General features: G+C 37.7%; 1 protein-coding gene across 2 annotated transcripts in view; it reads left to right on the forward strand.

Moving 5' to 3' along the window:
• DYRK1A (dual specificity tyrosine phosphorylation regulated kinase 1A) overlaps positions 1-24,889 on the forward strand; it is an 82,158-nt gene that overhangs the window by 50,632 nt on the left and 6,637 nt on the right. For both annotated transcript variants that reach the window (XM_072349965.1, XM_072349976.1), the window contains exons 3-8: positions 6,562-6,761; positions 17,839-17,931; positions 18,861-19,049; positions 19,226-19,373; positions 22,686-22,972; positions 24,473-24,619. In XM_072349965.1, coding sequence (XP_072206066.1) covers positions 6,562-6,761; positions 17,839-17,931; positions 18,861-19,049; positions 19,226-19,373; positions 22,686-22,972; positions 24,473-24,619 — 1,064 coding nt within the window. The remainder of the gene's footprint in view (positions 1-6,561; positions 6,762-17,838; positions 17,932-18,860; positions 19,050-19,225; positions 19,374-22,685; positions 22,973-24,472; positions 24,620-24,889) is intronic.

Consider the following 24,889-nt stretch of genomic DNA (forward strand, 5'->3'; position numbering starts at 1 on the left):
TCGAATTCTCATGTGGTTGTTTTAAATGTACTGCATGAGGACAATAGGCAGAACAGCATTTCAGCAAAGCAGTAGTTCACTTAGAGTTCAGGTTGGCATTTGCTTATTGCTTAAAAATGATTGATATGGACTACAAAATCCCAAGTGCTTGACATTTATTATGCTTTGGCAGACCTAGGTAGTCTGACTCTTCTTAAATGTGGGGGTTCATTGGAACAGGGAGTTCTCAAGATCCAGGGATTTGTCTCTATTGCTAATTGCTCACTGCCTCTTTTGGGATGTGCTAACTGTGCAGAGGTTGTTGACTGTTAAAGAAGCACAGAGGTCAGTCTCCTCCCTTTTTCTGCCCTAAGAGGTGCGTTGAATGATAGCTGAGGTGATGATTATTAGTAGAGAACTTTTCCAAGCATGGATTTTGAAGACCAAGGTTGAACAGAGTTTTGCAGTAGGATTAATTTTGTACTCTTTCTGCCCCCCCGCCCCAATAAATAAATAAATAAAATTACATGAAGAAGTAGTGTTGTACAGTTTGTCAACTCGTATAGCATTCCCTTTGAGGAAACTGATGGCTCTTTTGTCACTCACTGGGATGGAGTCCTTGACTTGTGATGGCACTGCAGAGATTGGAAATGAACAGGTTTGAAATGTGAACCAGTCGTATGCACTACTGAGAACTGCCACATTTGGGCTGTGGTGTAGACCCACAAGCTCTTGAACTCGGAATGTGGAAATGAGACTACTGATTGTGGTGAATGATACGATTCACACTTTTATTCTCTCATGTTTTCTAGCATGTTCTCATTCAACTGTGAACTTACCACTGAGTTGGAATACCTCAGCACATTGCTGAATTACCCAAATAGTAGATAGTAGAGATAGAATTGGAAAAGGGAAGATGATGCAGAAGGCAGAGGAGGTAAAAGGACTGTCAGGATCTTCATGGGGTAAATGCTGTAGAACAGAGAAGAGAGAGTGAAATAGGGCAAGTTTTGCAGAGAAACGTGTTCAGAAGATTCATGTTGCAAAACTAAATGACCCAACAGTCCAGGAAGCTGCCCACTCCCCAGGCAGTATCTCTACTGCTTCCAATTTAGTTCTGTATTTTCTGTCAGGTAAGTTGTGTCATTCTTTACCAGTCTTTATTTTATGGATACAGTAAGAAATTCTTAGAGCTTAATTGAACAAAGAAGTGGGAACCTTGGAACTGTGAGGTTCAAAAGAAATAGCCAAAGTATAAGGCTGCTGTGAGAAGGTTTCCCGGGCTCGTGTTCAGGCAGTTTTCGAAGATCTCCAAGGAGAGGATTCTGCAGCCTCTGTGGGTAACCTGTGCCAGAGTTTCATCACCCACACAGCACAGAAGTGTGTCCTGATGGTTGAACAGAGCTTCTTGTGTTTCAGTTGGAGCCCACTGCCTCTTGCTCTGGCACTGGATGCCACTGTAATAGAGCCTGGTTCTCCTGGTCTTCATATTGGCCTCCCTTCGGGTATTTAGACACTTACGAGGTCCTTCTGAGCCTTCTCCAGTCTGAACAATCCTGGCTCCTTCAGCCTCACCTTGCGGGAAAGGTGCTCTATTCTCTTCTGCACTTGTGCTATAATTACAATGTAACTATGCACCTGGGTTGGGGTGTCAGGGTATCTATAATTTGTCAGTAGGCTGTTAGCTGGTCTGACAACCTCTCTGTATTTAACAGTGCCTGTCAAAGGACACAGGTGTTCATGAAGGCACACGGGAACAATAACCATTTGATAAGGATGAACTTATTCCCAGACCTAACAAATCTGAGTGTATACATGGATTGCTCTCTTGACCTTTTTGATGGTGCTTATTTGGCACTTTGCATCTCTGGAGATTTAGCTCTAGCATGGTTGGAGTCCAGAATTGTCTGTATAGTATGTAATTGTTTTCAGCATTAAACATAGCACTTCTTCTAGGCTTATATTTGACCACATTCCACGTTTGGAAAAGGAACACGAAACACTGAATATACAAAACTTTTTATTATGATATGAATTTGATATTTAATCTCTGGGCATTCTTTAAAGGCAGAAAGTATGCATGATACATTCTGCATGTAGCCTAAGTAACGATCTTGGGAAAGGTTCTGTCATGATTTCCAGTTCTGTTAGATGTGGGACAGCCCGTCTAGAGCGTAGACCTCACAATGACCCAGCCATATGGAAAACTTTGGGTGAAGTCTTTGTGTTCTTAGACACCAAAGTTAAAAGAGCAAAACAAACAATGTTTTAGAAAACTGATTTAAAAGTCAGTACTTACTGACCTACTTGGTGTGTTCTGTTTTAGAGACGGTGTTCCACTCTTGGGGTGGCACACAGAGCACTCCTGCAACTCTTAACAGTCAGTTGACAGATGTTTGAGCATTGTTTTATTTCAAAAGGACAGTAACAGCAATGCAGTCTAAAACACCACTTGGATGTGTTAGACACTTCTGATGAGGAGCTAACGTGGATATGAGTTACAAAGATGTCAAAATTATAAGAACACATTCTAAACTCTGTAGGTGAGTTAGACAATTTAATTTTGAAAGTGTATTGAATTTTTAAAAAATATATAAAATGGTATCATTTTTTCTCCTGTACTAAATCAGTTGTAGTTCATGTATTCAGTAACTACCATTCCAAATGTTTTTTTTCTTTTCATTTACTAATTTATTTGATAATTGGAGAAGTCATTTGAAATGAACCCGATTTGAATAAAGAAATTATTTTCCTTCCTCTCTAAATAAGGAAATATATTCTTGACCTCATTCCCTTTCTACCATGCTCAAGTGCTTCTTCGAAGAAATGAGATTTACCTTCTTCCATGTGTTAGGCCAGTCCATTTATGCAGTATCTGTATTTTCAGGTTGTTCTGAGTCATGAACCCCCTGTCTGAGGTCATAATTTAGGTTTTATCTATTATCACATTTATGCTATCTATCCCCTTTTAATTGTTTTCTTCTGGTTATCATTACAGCGGTTTGCTTGTACAGTGGCCTTGCGTTTTTTTTTAATGCTCACTTCTGTCTCAATTTTAACTTTCCAGAAACAGTAAATTTACAAAAGACAGAAAGTTTGCTCTCATTATTTGCATTTACCTTATGTTATGGGATATGGAACATCAGTAATGAAGTAGGGTACTCAGAATAGCTTCACTTCAAAGAGCTGTTACGTTCATAACCGTAGGAAATATGCCCTCCAGGCTGAAGTGATTCATAGAATGGCTTGGGTTGGGAGGGACCTCAGGAATCATTAATCTCCACCTCCCCACACACTCCCCCCATTCCACCACAGGCAGGGCCACCAGCCTCCTGCCCAGGGCCTCATCCAACCTGGCCTGGAAATGAGAGATGCATTCTGTAGTTGAACCTTACTGTCACAACAAGTTCTGATCTAGTCTTTGTCGTAGGCAAACACATAATTTGACTTTTCAAATACATATCTTTTGCCATTCTCTGACCTAACGCATTATTTAAAACTCATTCTTAAGATAGTTCTACCCACTGCTGGTCTGCAGCGTCTTCCTTTAAAGCCTGCTTTTTCCTTTCTTGTCATTTTGTTTCCTTCCCAAGATGCATGCTGAAGTGTAGCCATTTCAGGATAGTGATTGGAAACTGATGATTGAATAGGGCTTGTTCTTTACCTATTTGTATCCTGTAGTAAGTGTATGAGCTCCTTTGGAATCTAGTACCCTCATGGTGTCAGTAGATTGGTTAATTCTGTAAATATCTGGAGCTCCAGAAGTTTGGCCACCATATGTTTTTTGAACATCAACCTTACACAAATGCCTCTACTTCTGTGAGTGACAACTCAGCCTAACACCAGAGGTTAAGATTCCTGTTCTATCCTTATTCTTCACTTCTTCCTAATGCTACTGGCTACTTCTTGGCTCACAATGACATGTTGTGAGTTGCTCTTGGGGTTTGTTGTCCCATGGAAAGATTGCAAGTATCATGGAACAAAGTCTGAAATCTGATGAGGTCAGGTGTTTCGTCAAGAGTCATATCCTGGACATACTTGTTTTTTGCTGATAGCTAGGACTGGTTTCAGGAAGAGAAACCTGTGAACTTCTGTGTCTCCATTTCAGTGACAGTTAGAATTTGTAAAGGTAGAAATTACTTGGCTACTGATCTTTTGGAGCCAGCAATTCCAGTTCTTAAACTTATGACCCAAATGATTCTTGCTTATTGCAGGATTTTTAATGGTTGAATACCATTGTATTGACAGGGACTATTAAAACGCCTCTCTCTTTGGCATAAGAACACACTGTACTAACTAGCCAATTTCCACCTGTCTACTTGTCTACTAGACTTCCAGTCATCAGACTGTAGGCAAGCTCTCATATTTAAGTGTTGCTCTGCAGAAATGATGTACGTTTCTAACATACAACAGTGACTTATAAAATTGTTCACAGTGAGAAACTTTTTGATTGGGATATGCTGATGTCACTGTTTGTGTATAGCTTATCACCAAGCAAATAGGTAACTGCTTGTTAGACATTGAATGTCCAAAAAAGAAAAATTAAATTGAATGAGTACATTGTCAGACTGTTTCTTTGAGAAACTTCCTCTGTGATTCTGCAGTTCAGTTGCCTTCTCATTAATCATGAAATTCTTCTTGCTGAGCTGCTGCTTTTGAATTAACAGACTTGATCCATCTGACTGTCTTCAGTTTGGAAGATGTAGAAAACTGAAGCTGTATCATCGTACTAGTGGAGTCAGGAGGAGAAAGGATGTTCCTGCTTGGAAAGTTTCAAGCATAAAATAAGTGTTCTTTTGAGGGATAATTTTACATTTCTATTTTCCCTCTCTCCTTCTTTTAAAAGAAAACCAAAAAACAGAAAAAAAGAAAACAAAATGCTGCGTCCAATGCATTCTTCAGTGTATTCTCTGAATGATGTGGTCTTTCATGTGTGCCAGAAGGTACTGTGGATTCAGAGTATAAATGAGAACTCCATGCTGTTAGCTTTTTTTTTTTGGTATCCCATCAACCAACACCCCCCAAGTCCTCCTCCCCAGGGCTGCTTTAAATCCATTACTTTGCTAGCTTGTGTTTGTGCATGGGACGATCACACTTCAGGCGCAGCACCTTGCGTGTGGCCTTGTGGAACACTATGAAGCTTCCATGACAAAAACAGTCTTAATTTAAAATAATGTTTGATTCCATCCCATGTAGTTCTTTTACTTCCCTAATAGTTGCCAAGTCAATGACATGCTATCATTTTCAGTATTTCTTTTTTTTTGTTGTTAACTTAGAACAAGTGGCAAACTGAATAGCCAGTTATTTTTAAGAAAGTCAAATTGACATGAGATGTTCGTCTACTGTTTTGTGCTGATTATATTCTCTTACAGATTTTGTGATCATAAATGCAGTGGAGGTTTCCCTTGCTGGTTAAAGAGTTTGCTTATCTCACATCTCGCTTCTAAATTTAATCCTTACCCATAATTATGCTTCTAGATTTTAGATTGAATTTCCACTCATATTCTTTGAGTGGCAGTAGTGGTTTCAGTATGCCTGACTGCTTGTCCCATCGTGTTCTCTCTTATGTTGTGCCAGTATGGTACCCATTTAGACAAATTTTCCCCTCTGACATAGTCAGCATAAAGCAAAAGGATAGGTGTTACATGTGGAACATGCTAAACTTTAATTAACAAAGAAGACTGAATTGTACTTGCATTTTGTCCTCTGCTGCTAGAGAACAGTAAAGATACAAGATGACTATGAATCAATTAAATGCCATCTGACATATCTGAAGTAACAGTTGAGAGATGTTGGATCCATCCCAGTTGAAGGCAGTTTCTGTGCCTGTGGGATCTGGCATTTTTAAGTATGCTACGGAATATAATACTCTGGCCATGCAGTTTGCCTTTCTTCTGCAACTTGACACCAGACATTTTGTTTGTCTCTTGCTTTGCGTTTGCTTCTTGCAGTCTGATTTCACCTTCCCAAAAGGAATTAATTGAAGTTGCATACTTGCTAACTGTAGTTCCATGAAATTCAACAGTTGGAGCCAGTAAGCTGAGTTGAAGCACGTTGTGCATTGGAAGTTCAAAATGTAGATTAGTGAGCAAACTATATTTGTAGGAAACTGTAGCCACTGAGACCAGAGAAGATGAGCAGATGAAGCTGGGCACAAGTTGTTTCTTTGGCATCATCAGTTCAAAAAGTTGCTGTTAATGACCGTAAATGACAGAACCTGAACGCTATTTTGTCTTTCTTGGATATCCACACTCAAGATTTGTATGTTTGAAAATAACTCTTCTCAAATTCCAGTTGTGTTAGTACATACAGAAAAAGGCATTAGAAATGGGATGTTAAGGATAAATATGAATAAATGATTAACGAATAACTTGTCACAACTGAAATGGAAGGAGGTAATTCAGCTAGGTAATCTTTATATGAGAATGAATTCTGGGTCAATTGTTTATGAAAACTTTGGCATATTAAAATGATGAAACTATTAGTTTGTTGTATGCTCTGTAGGCTTGGAGGTAGAGACTAACTCAGGTAAATATTTTAAATCCATTAGCTTTGCATTAAAAACTCCCATTATTTTTCTAGGAGGAGAGACTTCAGCATGCAAACCTTCATCTGTTCGGCTTGCACCATCGTTTTCATTCCATGCTGCTGGCCTTCAGATGGCTGGACAGATGTCCCATTCGCATCAGCAGTACAGTGATCGTCGGCAGCAGAACATAAATGACCAACAGGTTTCTGCCTCATCGTACACTGACCGGATTCAGCAACCTCTAACAAACCAGGTAAGTTATTTTAGATGTAGACATTCTTTCTCTAAGTACAGTACAGATGTATAAATTACAAGATTGAGGCACATGGTTCAAGAATGAATGGACAGATATTTCTCTGGAAGTTGTTTTCAAATATCTGGTACATATTTATTGTGATTATTCTATTTTTGAGATAAGAGGGGAGTACGAGATCATTCAAATCAAGTTGGAAAGAGTCTAATAGTTGTTCTTTTTTTTCCTTTTTTTCCCAACGCTGTTTGATGCTAGAATGTGGCTGTTTTAATGATGAGTGTTTTGGTGCAGAGTCACTAGCTAGTGCATTTGGAATGTACAGGTTTTGTACTAAACACAATATTAGGAAAGGCAAATTACTTATCACTGGGATTCTACTACTATCAGTTAAAGTGAGCAGAGTAAGGAGTAATGTCTGTGGATGCTTTTGAGCTATTATGGTCAGTGTTTCTGGTACTCTCTTCCCATGCAGAAGATAAGTCTGTTGCTTTCTTTGAAGAGGCACAGCTCAGTAGTCAAGACTTCAACACGGATGAGTTTGAAAGTGTTAAAATCCAGGAGGTCTCTAAATAATAGTTTCAAAAGTTGATGCAGTCTAATGGGACGTGTTTCACTTAAAGAAGGTGGAGATTGAAGTCTTTTGTTGCCACAAGGTTTAGGTCTGCTTCGACCTGTCTTCAGTAGAAAATCTATAGTACCACCAACAGATGCTCTGTTGGTATTGCTCTGTCAGAAGGAGCTTATGCAGAAAAAGATTAGAGTATTCAAAGTGCCGAGATATTTGATCCTAAGATTTGGAGATTTGTATTGATGAGGGCTCTGTGAAGAATGAAGAAGTGAATGGAACTGGCAAAGAATGTTTTTGTTTTCATGTAAGCCATCCAATAGGAAGAATAGATCTGATCATATAAAATAGTATTATCTTAAGAAATCTGCAAAAATATTTTATGAGGCTTTTTTTAGGCTAAAGGCCAAAACCTCCACAATGAAGTTAGTGAACCAGTCTGCCAATTAAGAAGTTTTTTTTATGTTCCTTAAACCATTCCAGGGTACTTACCTAAGTATTATAATCTGGTGTCACATCTATGAGCTTTAGTGCGTATTAACACTTAGTTGTTGTTTATCCAAAAAAGCAAGCTCAAGGAACTTTAGGAAGCATCACCATCTCTTGCTGTTTGTGATGGCAATGGTTTTTAAATGGTAGATGAACAATAGGAATCTGAAGAACAGCTTTCAGTTTGTTGACCAAAGAATGTAGCCTACCAAGAGGAGTATATGAATACAAGCAAGAAGTTTTGGTTGGTTCTCAGAGGTTAAACATATGGAGAAATGAACAGCTGGCCACCTCCTGATATGGGCAATAAACCTGTCTTTGTAACATTAATATCATTTTAGAATTAGTGTGGTTTTTTTTTCCCCAGTTCCATTTTCTTTTTTTTTTTTCCTTCACTGTAGCTTGAGACTTAATATTTTACTGTAACTACATAGCTGAAGTCTTCATAGCTCTTTGCTTAAGCAGCCCTGAGTCTACTTGTTTGTCCTCTTGGCTGCTTTTCGTTCTGTTAACTTAAACTATGGGAAACTTTTTGAAATCTTCTGCTTCTTGTTTTTTATGATTCTTACCCCTTCTATGTTTTTATACTTCACATAATGACTTTGGATTGGTAGTTTCCAGGTTGACGTGAAGGTTCTCTGTTGGCCTACTGGCAAGTCTTACTGTCTTTTTGCCTTTGCATGGTATTTCTGCTTGCATTCATCTGCGAAACCAAATTCAGTTAACATCTTTATACTCGTGACTCAGATCATCTGCTCTACACCTTGTCTCTGCGTGAGCAAAATTTCATTCCTTGTTTCTTGCAGCGCTTTTGTAGATGTCTAGCTGTCAGTTCTAGTTCATCATTATTAAAACCTGATATTTATTCTTATATCCTTCTATACAAACCAGGGGCCTCCATTGGGGAAGGTTTTGTGCAGTCTTAAGTTTCTCCCTTGCTGTGGACACCACTATCAGCTTGCCTTTTGTTCAGGATGAATTCTGCATAATATCTAGTTTTTCATGCCTGCATGATACATACGTCTTGCAGATTGTTTCTCTATGGCATTTGTACAGGAACTGCTTTTTATTCAAGGTATTGCCTTGAATGTGCTGCAACTTGTTTCTCTGTCCTTCATAAAAGCAGTTCTGCCTTGTATATGTATGTTCGGAAAATCTCTCACAGAGGTCACTGTCTGAACAGTCTTCCTGTTGCCTTGTTTCTCTGTTGGAATCCCAACATCAGCCCTTAGTTCTTTTTGTTAAGTGTGTGCCTGTTATTAAAGCCTGTAACATCAAACTATCCTTCTAGTGATGGTGAACTCTTGAGCAGCATAAGTTAGCATACCATGTATGTTTTGAAGTACATCTGCCTAAGGAAATCATGGTTTCTAACTTGGGCAGCAGGTGTGATCTTAAGAATTTGACTTGTGTGCATAAAGAATAATTGTTCTGCTTTAACTAAGGAAGGGGCTGAATCTCCATTGTAGTGGACTAAATAGATGCATCTAATCACCATAAATGAAAGCAGAATGGAAAGGTGACCTTTGGCAGATGGAGGAAGCATAATTGGTAAAGACTCCAACTTTTTAATACAGTGTCTTGCATTCGCTTGGACAGACAAGAAGTTAGGTTTCAGCTTCCCTTTCCCAGAACTTCCTAATGTAACAGAGGCCATCAGCACACCAGACACTTGGGACTGCTTTGGTGCTGGCAGTTTGACCAGTGCAGCTTATTTGGGTACACTTGACGGGCGGAGATGGACAGAGAGCTTCCCGCTCCTTTGATCATGAGAGCGTATCGGGACTACCCCAGTGCCACAGCCCCGTGGTTAGGAAAGCAGGAGTCTCCTAGGGCCGATGCTGTTGCTGGCCAGGCTGAGAGCCGGGCAAAATTATTTCCCGAGCTCCAGCCACCATCTGCTGGCCGGAGGGGAGAACTGCATGGCTGGGAGCTGCTCAGGCTGGGAACAGTCTTTGCAAGGAATGTCTTCCCTCAAATCTTCTGAATATTTCGTGCTTCAAATAAACTCCATTCTTACTAATTAAAAATGTGTGAAATGATTTACAGGGCATCTTAGTCAATCTTTAATCGAAGAAATCAAGAATACAAGTGTTAAAAAGGGTGGATTGTTTACTGCTACAATTGTTGAACTTCTTAAGCAGAGTGTGTTGCTCCTGTCCAGACAAAAATGACTGGATTGGAAATAAAACCTAGGGTGATAAAGTCTCAGTTTTTGTGATCCTGACATTTTATAGAGCAAGGAGATATTAAAATAGATAATAAATAGGTAATAAATGATATTCTTTTTAGGCACAACAAAGCATGGCTTATTTTCTACCCAGCTAGAACTGGAGACAGACCAAAGCCATTCACAAAAACAGCCCTGTAAAGTGAAGGTGCCTGGATCAGCTTCCAGTGCAGTTCCAAAGTGGTGAGATGTCATTAAACCAAAGCTTTCGGTCTGATCGGACCTCCCCACTTTAGCAAAGCCTGAACAGACACTGTTTTCCTGTGTATTTCCACTTCTGGGTTGCAGAGGGAGTGAAAAGCCTCCTGTTCCATCCTGAGGAAAGAGATGCAGAGTGAGGTGTTCTGCTCCCTCTGGGGACAAGGGGCTGTGCTCAAATTCATTGCGGCTGTCTGCTGCTGAGTATCCCACACACCTCCCCTGGATGTGTGTGGGATGAGGGCTGCCGAGACACATCATTCTGGTTGCTTCAACGTCCAGCACTCCGAGCTGGTGGCTGCTGTCCAAGCTGAGCACTCTGCTGCCTCTTGAAGTCTATAAAACCGAGTTTCCCTCATATAAAGAGGGAAAACACTTTCATGTTGTGTTGATGTAAAAGTATCAGACAGAAAAGCTAATGTTTTCTCTTGTTTAATATTCTGTACTTAAAAGAGAAGTATCTGACCTCTCTGAGGCAGTATTTTAAAGGGATAAGGAGAAAGAAAAAAGTTAAGAAGCACCCAATGCTTTAATTTAGCCAAACAGGCTGGATATCCTGTTTATTGTAAGCAAAACCTCAAACTCTGCTTTCCTAAGAGAGAGAGAAAGGAAAAAATACCACCAGCTCTCCTCTTCACCCTGCCTGGCGTTGGGAGTGCTGTTACTGGGGTGCACAGCAGCTGAGGGAACTGGGGTTGTTCAGTCTGGAGAAGAGGAGGCTCAGGGAAGATATCAATGCTCTCTACAACCACCTGAGAGGAGGTTGTAGCAAGATGGAATGCGGCAGTTCTTCCAGGTAACAGAGACAGGATGAGAGGGAATGGCCTTATGTACAAGGGGAAGTTCAGGTTGGATATTAGGAAAAATTCCTTCTCAGGAGGAGATGTGATGCAGTGGCACAGGTGCCCAGGGAGGTGGTGCAGTCACCATCTCTGCAGGTGTTCAAGAGCCGTGTGGATGTGGCACTGAGGGATGTGGGCAGTGGGTGTGCTAGGAACAGGTCAACTCTCGGACTAGGTGATTGTAGAGGTCTTTTCCAACCTTAACAATTCTATGAAATGAACGTCAGGCTGCTAGTAGATACATAAGGATAATGCTTGTAAGTTGCTTAAACGAGCTCTTAACTTCTAGCATTTAGAACAGCGTCACTTTCTGTAAACAATGTCATTTTGATGAATAGCGAAAATGTTCTCCCTTATGTTGACTTTTTTTTCCCAGTTCTTTTTGACTATCTATCACTTTTCTGAGGACCGGCTCCCTTTTTTTTTTGGAGGAGTATTATCTTGTTCGAGTTCCCATGATGATTTCCATTTGTAACCAAAAAGTGAGGAAGCAAGGCCTTGAATGTTAATTAGTTGTTTTTATTCCCCCACTGTCCTGCTTGTGTTTTGATTTGTAATGGCTTGCAGACCATATTCTGGTATTTTATGAGTCATTCACAATCACACAGTTTACAGGTTAGGAAACAGTAATTGCAATTTATGTTTAAATTATGTATTTATGTATTTTTTTAAGTTATGTTACCATTGAAATGTTTACATGATCCCTTCTTGAACCTATTGCCTGATAGTTATGGTGGCCAAAACTTACTTGTCATTATTGGGGAGCAAATAACTGGAAGATACTTCAAAGCCAACCAGGCTGCTTTGGTTTTCCATTTATTTACAAGGTTTTAAATTCAGTTCAGTTCTGTCCCCCTTCTCACCCTCCATTCATCCTCCAGTAGTCAGTCAGGCTTAAGGCTCTTGTTTCCTCAGAATTGCTGGATGGTAGAGGTTTACTCTCACTCAGTGATTCACAGAGTGTTGGGCCTGCCTGCGGGATGGGGTTGTGTGGTCTTACTTCTCTGACAAGTACCAGAGCCCACTTTGAGAAATCAGGGAGAGGATGTGGCCTGGAGTGAATAGAAAAGCTGAGATCTGAGGCCTTTCTCTTGAACAGAAACGAGCAGTAATATTTCTCTGTTCTGTCTCAACTGACTTTATCTTGAGAGTTCATTGTAGCCTGATGTTAATGTAAGAAAGGAGCTTAGAAGTTTTCACATCCTCTGACAAGCATTTATTTTGTGCTATGCTAACATTTTTCTTCATGGATATTCTGGCTGCTTGAAACTTTTTTTTTCTATGAATTACAAAAGATTACAAAATTGATTCACTTGATAAGGAAGTTGAGGTGAGATTTCTAGGCAGAATTTGGTAACAAATTCCAACAGTTGAGTTTTCACAAAGCACCTGGAATTCAAAGGTCAGGCTGGTGGCTGAACATCTCTCTGAATGCATCTAAGATCACTTATCACCTGCAAATTTCTAGGTTTTGCTGACCGAATTGTTGGTCAGAGATTTTATTGATTACAGTGATATAACTGGAAAATTAATTTGTTGTAGCAGGTAGTAGTAAATTCTTAATTATTCCAGCTACCTAATCATTAGCCTAATTAATGATGGCGAGACATCAGACCCTGTAATGAATGTGAGCATGGATTTCATTTCAGTAAAAATATTTCCCTCTGCCTTAGATATTTTTGGAGGAATATGTTTATGCTCTGGCAACAAGAACTTTGATGTGTTTTTTTCTTTTCAATTTCTTTTATTCTTTCAGCACCCTCTGTTTTATTCTTTTGAAAATGATTGGGCTGAATCAGGCAGGATAAAGTGTTGGAAGATGATACTTGTTTGCCTGCCACTTTTAAAGAATTATTTAACTTATAGCATATAGCTTAACTTAGACCTGCTCCTTACTATTACTTTTACACAGCAAGCTGAGTGAAAATCTGGGGAAGGAAGCCAGAAAAGGGTGGCAGTACCCACAGATCATGATTCAGTGACTGAAAAATTATGTCCCTACCTGTAGGTAGCTCAAGCTCTGAGTACAGTCAGTGTATCTCTGGTTCTGTAGCATGTGCTTTTGTTTTCTTAAGTCATTTTGCTAATATTTTGAAGTTTGCTTCATTCTACAGAGAACTGTTACTATGGCTTGTGTTATGTCAACTTTTGTTGACCCTCTGAGCAGGACTAGGGAAGTAATCCCGCCCCTGTACTTGGCCCTGGTGAGGCCGCAGCTTGAGTACTGTGTTCAGTTTTGGGCACCTCAATACCGAAAGGACATTGAGGTGCTGGAGCAGGGCCAAAGATGGGCAACAAGGCTTGTGAAGGGCTTGGAGAATATGCCGTATGAGGAGAGAATGAAGGAACTGGGGAAAGGAGGCTGGGGGGAGACCTCATTGCTCTATTCCAGTATCTGGAAGGTGGTTACAGAGAGTGGGATTGGTCTCTTCTTTCTGGTGACAGGTGACAGGACAAGGGGAAATGGCCTCAAGTTGCACCAAGGTAAGTTTAGGTTGGATGTTAGGAAACACTTTCTTACAGAAAGGGTAGTTAAACACTGGAATAGGTTCTCAAGGGAGTCACCATCCCTGGATGTGTTTAAGAACCGTTTGGATGTGGTGCTCAGGGACATGATTTAGCAGAGGGTTGTTAGTTAGGGTAGTATGGTTAGGTTGTGTTTGGACTCAATGATCTTGAAGGTCTTTTCCAACCTGAGCTATTCTACTATTCTGGAGACAACATCTTTTATATGGCTGTCTGCCATATAAGGGATTAGCGCCGACTTCCTATCTTATATTATTGTGATGCAAGAAGAGTTTTAAATAGCTGGTGTTACAGTAGGTGAGACCAGTCTGTTCAGTTTTTTAATACGTAGGTCATAACTTTTAAAAAGAATTCCTATTGTAATCTTTATAATATAAAATGTTCATTATTTGTTTTGTTAATAAAATGAATCTTGTTTGATAGGTAACAACAGTCCCTCTCTTTTTTCCCTCCTTTGAATATGGATAGAAGCAGATCTATTTTTTTTGTTTCAGTATCTACATTTCAAGTAACAGAGCATAGATAGCTAGTAGACAAGCAACAAGCATTCAAATAACAGAACATAGATACTTGTTCATAATTTCTCTTAATCAAAATAACATGTATTTTACAAGGAACTGTGCCATCTGTTTTTGGATAATAAAGCCAATGCCTAAAGAGAGATAAATTGTATATAGAGAGTTCAAGTGATCTGTTCATTCATTCATGAAGCAAGCCTCAAACGCTGTGCTAGTTAAAGTAATATATGTGAGTTAATGGTCACAGTTTCTTTAAAGTATGATTTGTTTTAAATGTGGTAAATACACATAAACAGGATTCTTGGCTGCCTTTTTTTTTTTTTTTTTTTTTTAATGTGTTTATTTGATTCTTCCTTGTTTTTGCTAGTTATAAGTTGCTTCTCAAGAGTTAATTGAAAGAAAATGGAGTTTCAGGTCCTTACTTGCAATTTAATTTTCATCGTGCTTTATCCCAGGTAGCTGTGCTGATGCTATGAAGGCATCAGTGTAGACCAGTCAAAATGTGATGGGCCTGTACTGACACACAAATTGTAATGAGAATAGTTACTTCATCTTGAAATACCTTTTGATTTAATCTTTGGGAAGGTCTGAGGTTGCAATGTTGCTGTCTGGCCACCAGATAGAGACTGGGGTTTGCAAAAATGGGTGGTGGTTTTTTTTGTTTTCTGTTATTGAAAGTTCTCCAAAGCCAAGAGGGAAAATGGTATTACCTTAATGATTAAAAAAAAAAAGAAGGTGTTACTATGTAAGTTGAATAATGACCACTTTGTTTCATAATCTACATTATATCAGAAAGGGAGGGAGCAAGAGTCTGAAGAAGAATCCTAGAAGAAGAAGGAAATGTTACAGATTTTTCAGTATAACAAGGAAGGAAAAAATGGTCAAACCTCTCTCCTCTCTCACTCCAAACTTTCTTAAGAAAGGAAATTTGATTTCTAAATTAGAAAATAAACATGAACACTTATCCCACAAATTCCTTTTCCAAATAAGAGCAATCTTATGTCTGAATAGTTAATCTGAACTGTTGAGTTCTTCTGTGCATATGCTATCTCCTAAAGCCATAACCTGCAGTAACAGGGACTTGTCATATCACCCTCGGTCAGACAGAAGTCTCTGCAAGTATTTGTGTGCCAGAAATTCAAAGTCAATGTCTTGTGTGCCAGAAAGTCAAATTCAGAAATTAAAGGGAATTCTTGCATTTGAAAAGCTTTTAATAGTGTTGGTTATGGTTAGGACTTGTTTTGTGATTTGTTTAATGATTAAAATCTGTTGGACAGATGAGAGGAAGAAACAAAAACATTGTGGAAATGTCAAATTGTTTGTTTAGAAAACGTTAAAACACCTTCCTGATATTTACAAAATGGTCATGTGCTTGAAGTAAAAAAGAATTAAGGAGGAATTAATCTAATAAACCTGCTGGAAGGAATGTGATGGTAGGGGGCATATCCAGAGGTGAGTGATTGATTAGTGTAAGCATCTAGAATGTGACTTGGGTCAAAATTCCATGGAGGAAATTTAAGTTTATTATGCTGTATCTGAGAAACTGTCTCTAATCTGAAAGGCTTAAAGTCAGCAGTCTCACATGGGTGTAAAAATGCTATGTAGATGCATTCTGAGAAGTGTACATCAGAGCTCTGAATTGCAGTTCAAGCCCTACTGAGACTGTAGCAGTTGGGAGTCCTGGTCTTTGCAGATGCACGGTGGTTACTGGCAGCTTCTTGGCTTTTTTTGCATTCTCTTCAGTTCATTCACAAACTTTCTCAGTCTCTTGCTCTCTGTCTGCTTCTTTTGTTTTCATAAGTTATTTCTGAGCCTGCCTGTCCATGAGAGAGCGTGAGCTAACCTTTCTAGTATGGTTGTTTGGGTGTCTGGGTTCAGATCCAATTTCAGATATCCAAAAATTTCAGATACACAGGCTGTCTTTAATGCTTCTGTTGGTGAGAACTTTTTGAAGTTAATTAAATTAATTAAATTAAAAATATAAATATAATTTGTTTGGTCATCATGAGGAGTGAGGGGTGTATGAGGAAGAGCTATTTATTTGTACAGCCACAGTCCTAAGTATTAAGTAATACTGTAAAAGACAAGAGAAGTGATTATGCTTTTCCAGTTCCTTTATTAGCTTAGCAATCATAGTATCATAGTATCATAGTATCGTGCGAGTTGGAAGGGACCTTAGAGATCATCGAGTCCAACTCCCGGGATTCGAGCCCTCTGTGTAGCAGAGCGGCACTTCTACCCCCTGCTCCACAGGGGGGGATTCGAACCCGGGCCCCCTGGTGTTGCAAACGGGAATTCTACCGCTGCGCCACCGGAGGCACACAATACTTACATATTATCAAGTTTCATTATTTTTGTTGATGGCTTGTGCTCTTTGCCTAGCTCTGCAGGAGGGTGAGTATCAGTCCAGCTGTAATGGGAGGCAGCAGATGAGATTAAGCAACTGGAAGTGAAGAGGGTTATGAGCATATTTGCTGATGTGAGATCAGATGACGCAAGATGAGAATTGTACAGCTTAGTGTGGCGGCCCTCTTAGCACTGAGTAAGGAAGTGAAAGGGGCTTTAACATGTGGAACAAGCTTTTCTGTGGATGGTTGAACTTTCTGTGGGGTTTGGTGTCAGTGAGAAGAGAGGGAATGGGGAAAGTCAAGCTTTGGGACCAGTCGCACTGGCTAAACTCTCAGTCTGTCTCCCAGCTCCCCATCCAACACACTGTGTGAGACAGAGAAGTTGACAGTTTGTCTTGTGGTACATATGTGCTGTTTAAATAAGTATACGCTGAACAGTTAAGTCAGCTTTAGCCAAATGGCATGGTTTGTGAATTAGTTTTTTTCTGTTTTATCTGGTGATAACAGTCACTTCTATCTTACCAATTGGAACTTGGAATCTTTTTCAGGAACACTGTCTTCTAAGACTTAACACAAATCCTAAGGAGCAATGGCAGTTGAGTGGTAGATCCAGAGGCTATATGGGACATGTGTGCAAAGAAATAAGAGGCATATGAATAAGTGTGTCACACAGAAATCTTACTGCTTTAGGACACTAATATAAAAAAATGCCCTGCTGTTGAAGATGTTCATGTTTGAGAAGTAATCAGTATTAGGGAACACAACTGAGCAGCGTACACATCTTTTCTGGGATGTTATTAAACTTAAAAAGTTGGTATTGTTTTCATAGGCACACTTTAGATTTCTTTGGTTTTAAATTCTTTTTTTAAACTTGATATTGTGTAGCATAGTGTACCCGAGTTTCTTGATTTGGAATGTGATGTTGTTTTAATGTGGCAAACTGCTGCAGTTCTTCAGCAGTTACTAACTTCCATTTGAGATTTTAATGCAGCTAAACATCAAATATAGCTCATATATCAGCCATGAAGGTAGAGCTGTAACATCAGCTTGAATCTGTGTAATCAAATAAGCTGTATTTTTAACTAAGGGAAAGACTGTAGGGATTAAACCAGTTATGTATACTGAGGAGGGGTTTGCATTTGGATATTGATTGATTAGGAAATATGTTTAGAAGTAACTGGACTAAATGTTATTTTCTTTGATTTCTTATTTGTTTTTCTTTTTGTGTGTGTCATCTTAAAGAAGATGTTACATTGAAGTAGCTCACTTCTGTGATGAATATCTTGATTTGGTGGAGGAATGTATATTTGTATAATTGAAATCCTTTTCTTTCTAATATATCTTATATTGTCATGTTACAGAGGCGGATGCCCCAAACTTTCCGTGATCCAGCTACTGCTCCTTTGAGGAAACTCTCCGTAGATTTGATTAAAACATACAAGCATATTAATGAGGTAATGAGTCCAGCTGTCTCTGTAATATATTGTTGATAGGAAGTTTTTGTTTGAAATAATTTATTAAGTGTATTTTCTGTGATTCATAGCATGTTCTCTATTGGCATTATTTTGGATTTGTCTTGCGGGATAAAGTTCTTTGTAAGTTATTTTGATTAAATCTGAAGTGACTGCAAAGAACAAGTATATTAATACCCTGTTGTATCATGTCCCCGAAAAAATAGTTTGTTCCTCTATGTGGAGTAAAGGAAAAAGAAACAATCTGGTCTAATTTTTTCCCCCTTGAGTGATATTGGTATTTAATTTCTTTCTCTGCCAGTGAAGGTTTATTTGAAAATGGCTAAATTTTTTTTAAATAGAGTTGGCTCTAGAAAACTGTGTATTTTCAAAGGTAATGAAGTATTGGGATACTTATGTTTATAAGCCTGATTCCTTGCAAGTTCTGAAAACACACCTAAAAGATGTTAAATTCTTAAAAAAATATTGGAAATTTATCTCAAGGAAATACTGTTATTTTCTTTTCCTTCTGATTAGTCATCAAACATTTAAGTTTTACAAGGCTTGCGAAGAGATGAGAAAAGAAGTTCCTTTCTGCAGGTCTCATTTGAAATCATTGATGTCACGATCCTCCTTGCAGGAGTCCAGCCAATAAGATTTTTTTTTTATCCTGGATATGATTTTCTATTGTTTTGTAAAGAAAAAGTTTTCCTGATGTTTGGTAAAGAAACAAAGAGTGGCACAAATGTTTTTTTTGCTCATCTTAGAAATGTTTATGAATGTGTCTAGAGAACTGTATCTTTCAGCTTACCAAGTCATATTTCAAAAATCTCAGGGTGGGGTGCATGGTGATTACAATAAAAGCAATTTCTGTGAATAGATGTTTTAAAAGGTGCTCACTTAAGCAATATACTTTTCATTACTTACTTCAGGTTTACTATGCAAAAAAAAAACGGCGGCATCAACAGGGCCAAGGAGATGATTCCAGTCACAAAAAGGAGCGAAAAGTTTACAATGATGGCTATGATGATGACAACTATGACTATATTGTAAAAAATGGGGAGAAGTGGATGGATCGTTATGAAATTGACTCTTTAATAGGCAAAGGATCCTTTGGACAGGTAACAAATATATCTATCAGCAGTACAACCCCTAATTCATGTGAACAATTATATACATGTCACTTGATGTAGCATACCTATTCATTTTGGAATTCTGCTCATAATCCTGTTTTTTGCTGAATTTTGAAAACTCAAGTTGACACGTTATTCTTATGGATTCGGCTTTTGTCTTTCAGGTTGTAAAAGCTTATGATCGAGTGGAACAGGAGTGGGTGGCTATCAAAATAATAAAAAACAAGAAAGCTTTCTTAAACCAAGCCCAGATTGAAGTGCGACTGCTTGAGCTTATGAACAAACATGACACTGAGATGAAGTACTATATAGGTATTCAAATAGTTTTATTTTTATATAATCAAACTGAATATGTTTTATTTTGCCATATAGCGCATGATGCTGCAACTAATGCTTTTGATGCCAACAAAATGAAAAAAAAAAAGCCCAACTTTTAATAGTCATATTCAATGTAAATTACTTTGCATAATCAAGATGTCATTTTGCAGTGGGACCAGATTCAGGAGAAAAATATATGAAATGCTTTGGAATAACCAACTTGCTATTTGGTCTGTAACATTCAGACCTTCTGTGGAATTTTTTTAATGATATGGACTCTAAAACAAGTTCCTGTGGATCAACTGTTTTACAGAAGCTGTATTACTTTGCGTCTTTCCACTACTTTTAATATGTTTTAAGTTATCTGGGGAACTTCGTGGATAAAAGGATGTGTGTTTAACATGAAGCAGTAGTTTTATGGCTACCTTGATAATTATTTCTTTATTTTTGCATGTTTAAAAAGCTTAAAGTCTTGTTTAACAAAATTGAGATAATTTTTTAAACGTTTGCCCATTGAGATCTCAGAAAGTATTTCCAGGGCTTTTAATTCTGTTCCTGTAGATTGGCATGCTGTTCCCTGAGGTTGTTATTAATATGCTACTTGAACTGTATTGTAAGAATGAAATTAAGTCAGCTCAAGTAAAAAGTTTATTAAATCCTATCCTCTGGAGTGAAGAATTTGGCAAAAATATGATGGAAAGAAAGCATGTTGTAAGGCGAGATGAAGAACTGTGAGAAAGAATAATTGAAGAAAACCCTGAAACTTTGTTTTTAAATATCCTTTATCTTTGTAGAAGCTGAAATACTAATATTTCTAATATTTCTGTAATCCAGAAAGGAATTTTTGAAGTAATGGTAGTACACACGTTAAATTGTCTGATGACTGTTTGGTTACATTTTAAGATTTTATATATTATTATCTTAATACAATTTATGTATGCAGTTTAAGAGTTTTGAAGGTATTTGAAATTTATTAGGAATATGCTTATATGAAAGAAAATTTGTATTTCATACCTTCCTTCTTTAAAAAGGTGCTTCAAGAACAAGAAAGGAAGGACCAGTTTCAGATTAATACACAGCAAATGAAAACAATATAGCCATCACCAAATAAGCTCTTGAAATATGAATTTTTTAGTAAGTCTGTAATACCACATGAGATTGACCAAAAATTCACCTAATCTCACAGTGTGGCCTCACTGAATATGGTTTAATATAGAGCATTATTTTAAGAAAGAACAAAAAGAAAGAAGTTCCAATAGTTTTGAATATACACCTTTTGCTTAGACAAGCACAACTGATTTCAGTAGCTTTAGGCTTGTATCAAGTTGGTTTCTGAATCTCTTAAGGTGTATTCGAGTGGTTCCACAGTATTTAATAAACATGACAGCATTAATAAAAATTAAATAAATGACCCCAAATAGATCATGTTTTGGACGCATGCCATGTATTACATGTGTTGTGAAAACTGAGGTCTCTTGGTGCTTCACTGTACAATATTTGTAAATATAGGAACAAAAACTTTTAAACCTATTTTTTGCAACAAGATTTACTGAAACTTTTAACATATTTTTTTGTAGTAGGCGTGTAGGGCATAGAGATAGTTCATCTGTGCATAGACTCTCAGCTGCTTGACACAGAGTGTTTGAGCAAGGCAGAAAGCACTACAAATACTGCCATGTATGAGGTGCTGAAAAATGTAGATTTTAGAATGAATTTAATTAAATCAGGAGAGGGCTGCATTTTTAGCTCAGTTTTTAATGATGTAGGGTGTAACTGTTGATATGTCTGCCATGACTCCCCTAGTAGCTTGTTTCTTTCAAATCTAATGCAAGTGTAGGAATGCTTTAAGGTATTTAAGTTCTGTGGTGGCAGAGTAGAGGAGAAACATTTAAATGTAATGTCTCCATTGCAGGAAACATCTGGCAGTTCAGCACTTATCCTGGCTATTTGAGCTGTATAGCAGTTGCATGTAGTACAGCTGAACAAGTAACATGCTGGTAATTAGAAATCAGTTGGAGTGGGTGGTGTTTCTTGCTAATTTGGAAGGTCCAGCAAACTTAGGTTGGGTATGGAAGGGGCTGGAATAAGGTGAAGGAAGGCCACAAGAACCTGGACAGATGCTGTTGCCTTTAAGGTAGGAGGTTATTGGAAACATATTAAGAATGAAAAAGTACAAAAGATCTAGGTAATGCAGTGTTATAAGAATTAGCATCGGGATCTGTTTAATGTTCATAAATACCTAAAGGGAGGTGAGAGGCAAATGGATGAAGTTAGGCTCTTCTCGGCAGTGTGTAGTGAAAGGACAGAGTGCTGTGGCCTAAAACTTGAACACGGGAAGTTCTGTACTAACATGAGGAAGAACTTCTTTATGGTAGGGGTGATAGAGCACTGGGACAGGCTGCCCAGAGTATTTGTGGAGTCTCCTATGGACATATAAAAAACCCATCTGGATGCCTACCTGTGCAACCTATTGTAAGGTACCTGCTTTAACAGGGGATTGGATGCAGTGATCTCTTAAAGTCCCTTCCAGTGCCTACAATTCTGTGATTCTGTGGGATGGAAGTAAATGGTATCATTACAGGTAAATCATAATAGATGAACGAAGAACTGGCATATAATAAAATTATTTAGGACACCAAGTAAATACCTTATCTGCAAGTCTGAATTCTGATTGTACTAACATTGGTTCAAGATTTTATTATGACAAAGAGAAAACTGTATTGCTATTTATCTTAGAGCTGAAATATTTCTTCATATTTCAGTTTTCTTGTGACAACCAACTTGATTACTTAAAAACCTGGTAAACTCCGCTTCCCTCTAAAAAGATGAATTTTTTGTGTATTTCATGAAACAAATTGATTAGATTCAGATTGTGTTTGTTCCTTTCATTATTCGAGATTATGCCTGGGTGAGTTTAGTGCCTTTGGGATTCTGTTTAATTATATTAATAAATCTATTGAAGTCATGATTTACAAATTGCAGTAATCTTATGGTATGTTTTTAATTATTCTGGCTTTTTTTTTTTTAATCCCCTACCTTTTAAAATCATTTTTTGTTAATATAGCTTTACTGAGTTACACCTGAGGACACTTCAGCTGCGTGAATGAAAGCCATCCAAACCTAGGCACCTAGCAGAAACTTGTATTATTTCCAGTATGTAATTAAATAACTGTATGTCAGGGAACAAATTTAACAGTATTATCTTACTTGCAGGTCAGCACAATTTAGCATTGTCTCATAATTTGTATGTAATACTTAATCACACAGCACATGCGTTAATTATTATTATTATTATTTTTTTTTAAGTGCATTTGAAGCGCCACTTCATGTTCCGAAACCATCTCTGCTTAGTCTTCGAAATGCTGTCCTACAATCTGTATGACTTATTGCGGAACACCAACTTCAGAGGTGTCTCACTGAATCTGACAAGAAAATTTGCACAGCAAATGTGCACTGCACTGCTTTTTCTGGCGACTCCTGAACTTAGTATCATTCACTGTGACCTAAAACCTGAGAATATCTTGCTCTGTAACCCCAAACGAAGCGCCATCAAGATTGTTGATTTTGGCAGTTCTTGTCAACTTGGGCAGAGGGTAAGTATTGGTAAATATTCCGATTGCACTGTTACTGGATACACATGATAAACATAATATTTGAAAGTCATAGTACTTGATAACTAATTCAAACTTTAGTAATGATGACTTAATTATTGAATTATTAATTATTGAATTAATTATTATTGAATTATTAATAAATATTTTATTAAATTAAATCAATTTAATTTAATCTAATTAATTATTGAATAGGGTGTTGGATATTGGCAGGCATTAGGAGCTTTAGATAGCAATTTCAATGCCATAGTAGATAAACGCTCCATCTTTTTCTTCTCTCTGGTAATATTTTTATAATGCAGAATGCATCGGCACTTGATTGTAGAAGTCTGCAGTGCTCTCTGCTCTTAAATATGCTTTTTTATTATCTTCTTATTCCACAATTGTGGTATAAATATGAGTAAAGACGTGCAAAGCTTTTCTAGGGCAAAGGGGCACTTTTTTTTTTTTTTAGATTAGGATAGACCTATAATATTAATTATGAAAAAAAAAATAAAAAAAATTGTAGTTGTGTCCTGTTGTTACTATGCTTTGATGATGATCTTTCTGGTATAGTTCTTTATTTACTTTAAGAAATGTTAAAATATATACAACAGCCATTAAGTCCATAAACAATTCTGCTTGGCTGCCAAAGATGCTTGTTTTTGGGGAGGGGGTGGTGGAGGGATGGGATGGAGAGAAGGATAACATTGCTCAAATGTTTGATTTGTACTGTGAACTCACTAAAAACTTCATCAGAATGCACTGTTCAATGTGCAGTGTGTAGTCTAGTTCAGAAGAGAGTACAGACTGTTCTGGTTGAGTGAATCCTGTCTGGCAGTGTGAGTGACCACTTCTATTTGGGATACCTTAGTATTAGTCGTTGGCATTGAAAACAAATTGTTAGCTAGAGAAGTAGGAAAAACTGCTGTAGGCAGAAGTCTGACTTCCGAATCTTTTTAAAAAGAAGCTTTTCGTCTAGGATTAAGATAGAATTTTCTGTCTTGTGAAATGAGCAGGATAGTTGAGGGTGTAGCTTTTTGTTCCATGTGGAATCACCTGGTAATTTCATCTGATTTCATCACAACAAAACTGTGACTTTTATTTTTATTTTTTTTTCTTTTAAACCACAAGTTTTGTCAGAATGCTGTGTAATTCTCATGTAACTCATAGAATAGCTTTTCTCTTGGTGTAAGCAGACCAAAGTTTTGTTGTATAGTTAGCTGTAATTGCATGAGATTACCTTTGTCAACCATAAAGTGTAAAATGTTGTCATCATGAATGAATCTGCCTTTTTTTTTTTTTTTTTAATAACCAAAAGTTAGTATTTTCTTAAGAATTAACATCTAAGTATTTTTATAGATTTATAGTGTAGTTTTAGTATTACTGAAACCTTGTCTTTGCTTTCCCTACTGTGGAAGTGTATTCTATGGTAATTCCATTTTGTAATACAGAATAGTGCTCTTTGAATGCTGTGTATTATTTTAAATTGTTTTATTTCAGATATACCAATATATCCAGAGTCGTTTCTATCGATCACCAGAGGTGCTACTGGGAATGCCTTATGATCTTGCAATTGATATGTGGTCCCTTGGGTGTATTTTAGTTGAGATGCACACTGGAGAGCCCCTTTTCAGTGGCGCAAATGAGGTATGCAGCTATTACACAGTACATGTAATTTGATTTTTTTGGTTCTTTCTCACTGTGATATTAATCTGTCTTATTACACATAAATTAGGAAATACTAATAATTCTAAGATCAGAAAGCATCAATGATAGCAATGCCTTTTGTTAGAACTCTAACATATAATATATTCTGTTTCTGGGTACCCTTCCCCTCCCCAATTCCTTATTCGCTAATTTGTTTAGTTAATATTGTATTTTTCTTAAACTTGCAATTAGTTCTCAACTTAATGTGTA

The sequence above is a fragment of the Excalfactoria chinensis genome, chromosome 1 (assembly GCF_039878825.1).
Source record: "Excalfactoria chinensis isolate bCotChi1 chromosome 1, bCotChi1.hap2, whole genome shotgun sequence".
Taxonomy (NCBI): domain Eukaryota; kingdom Metazoa; phylum Chordata; class Aves; order Galliformes; family Phasianidae; genus Excalfactoria; species Excalfactoria chinensis.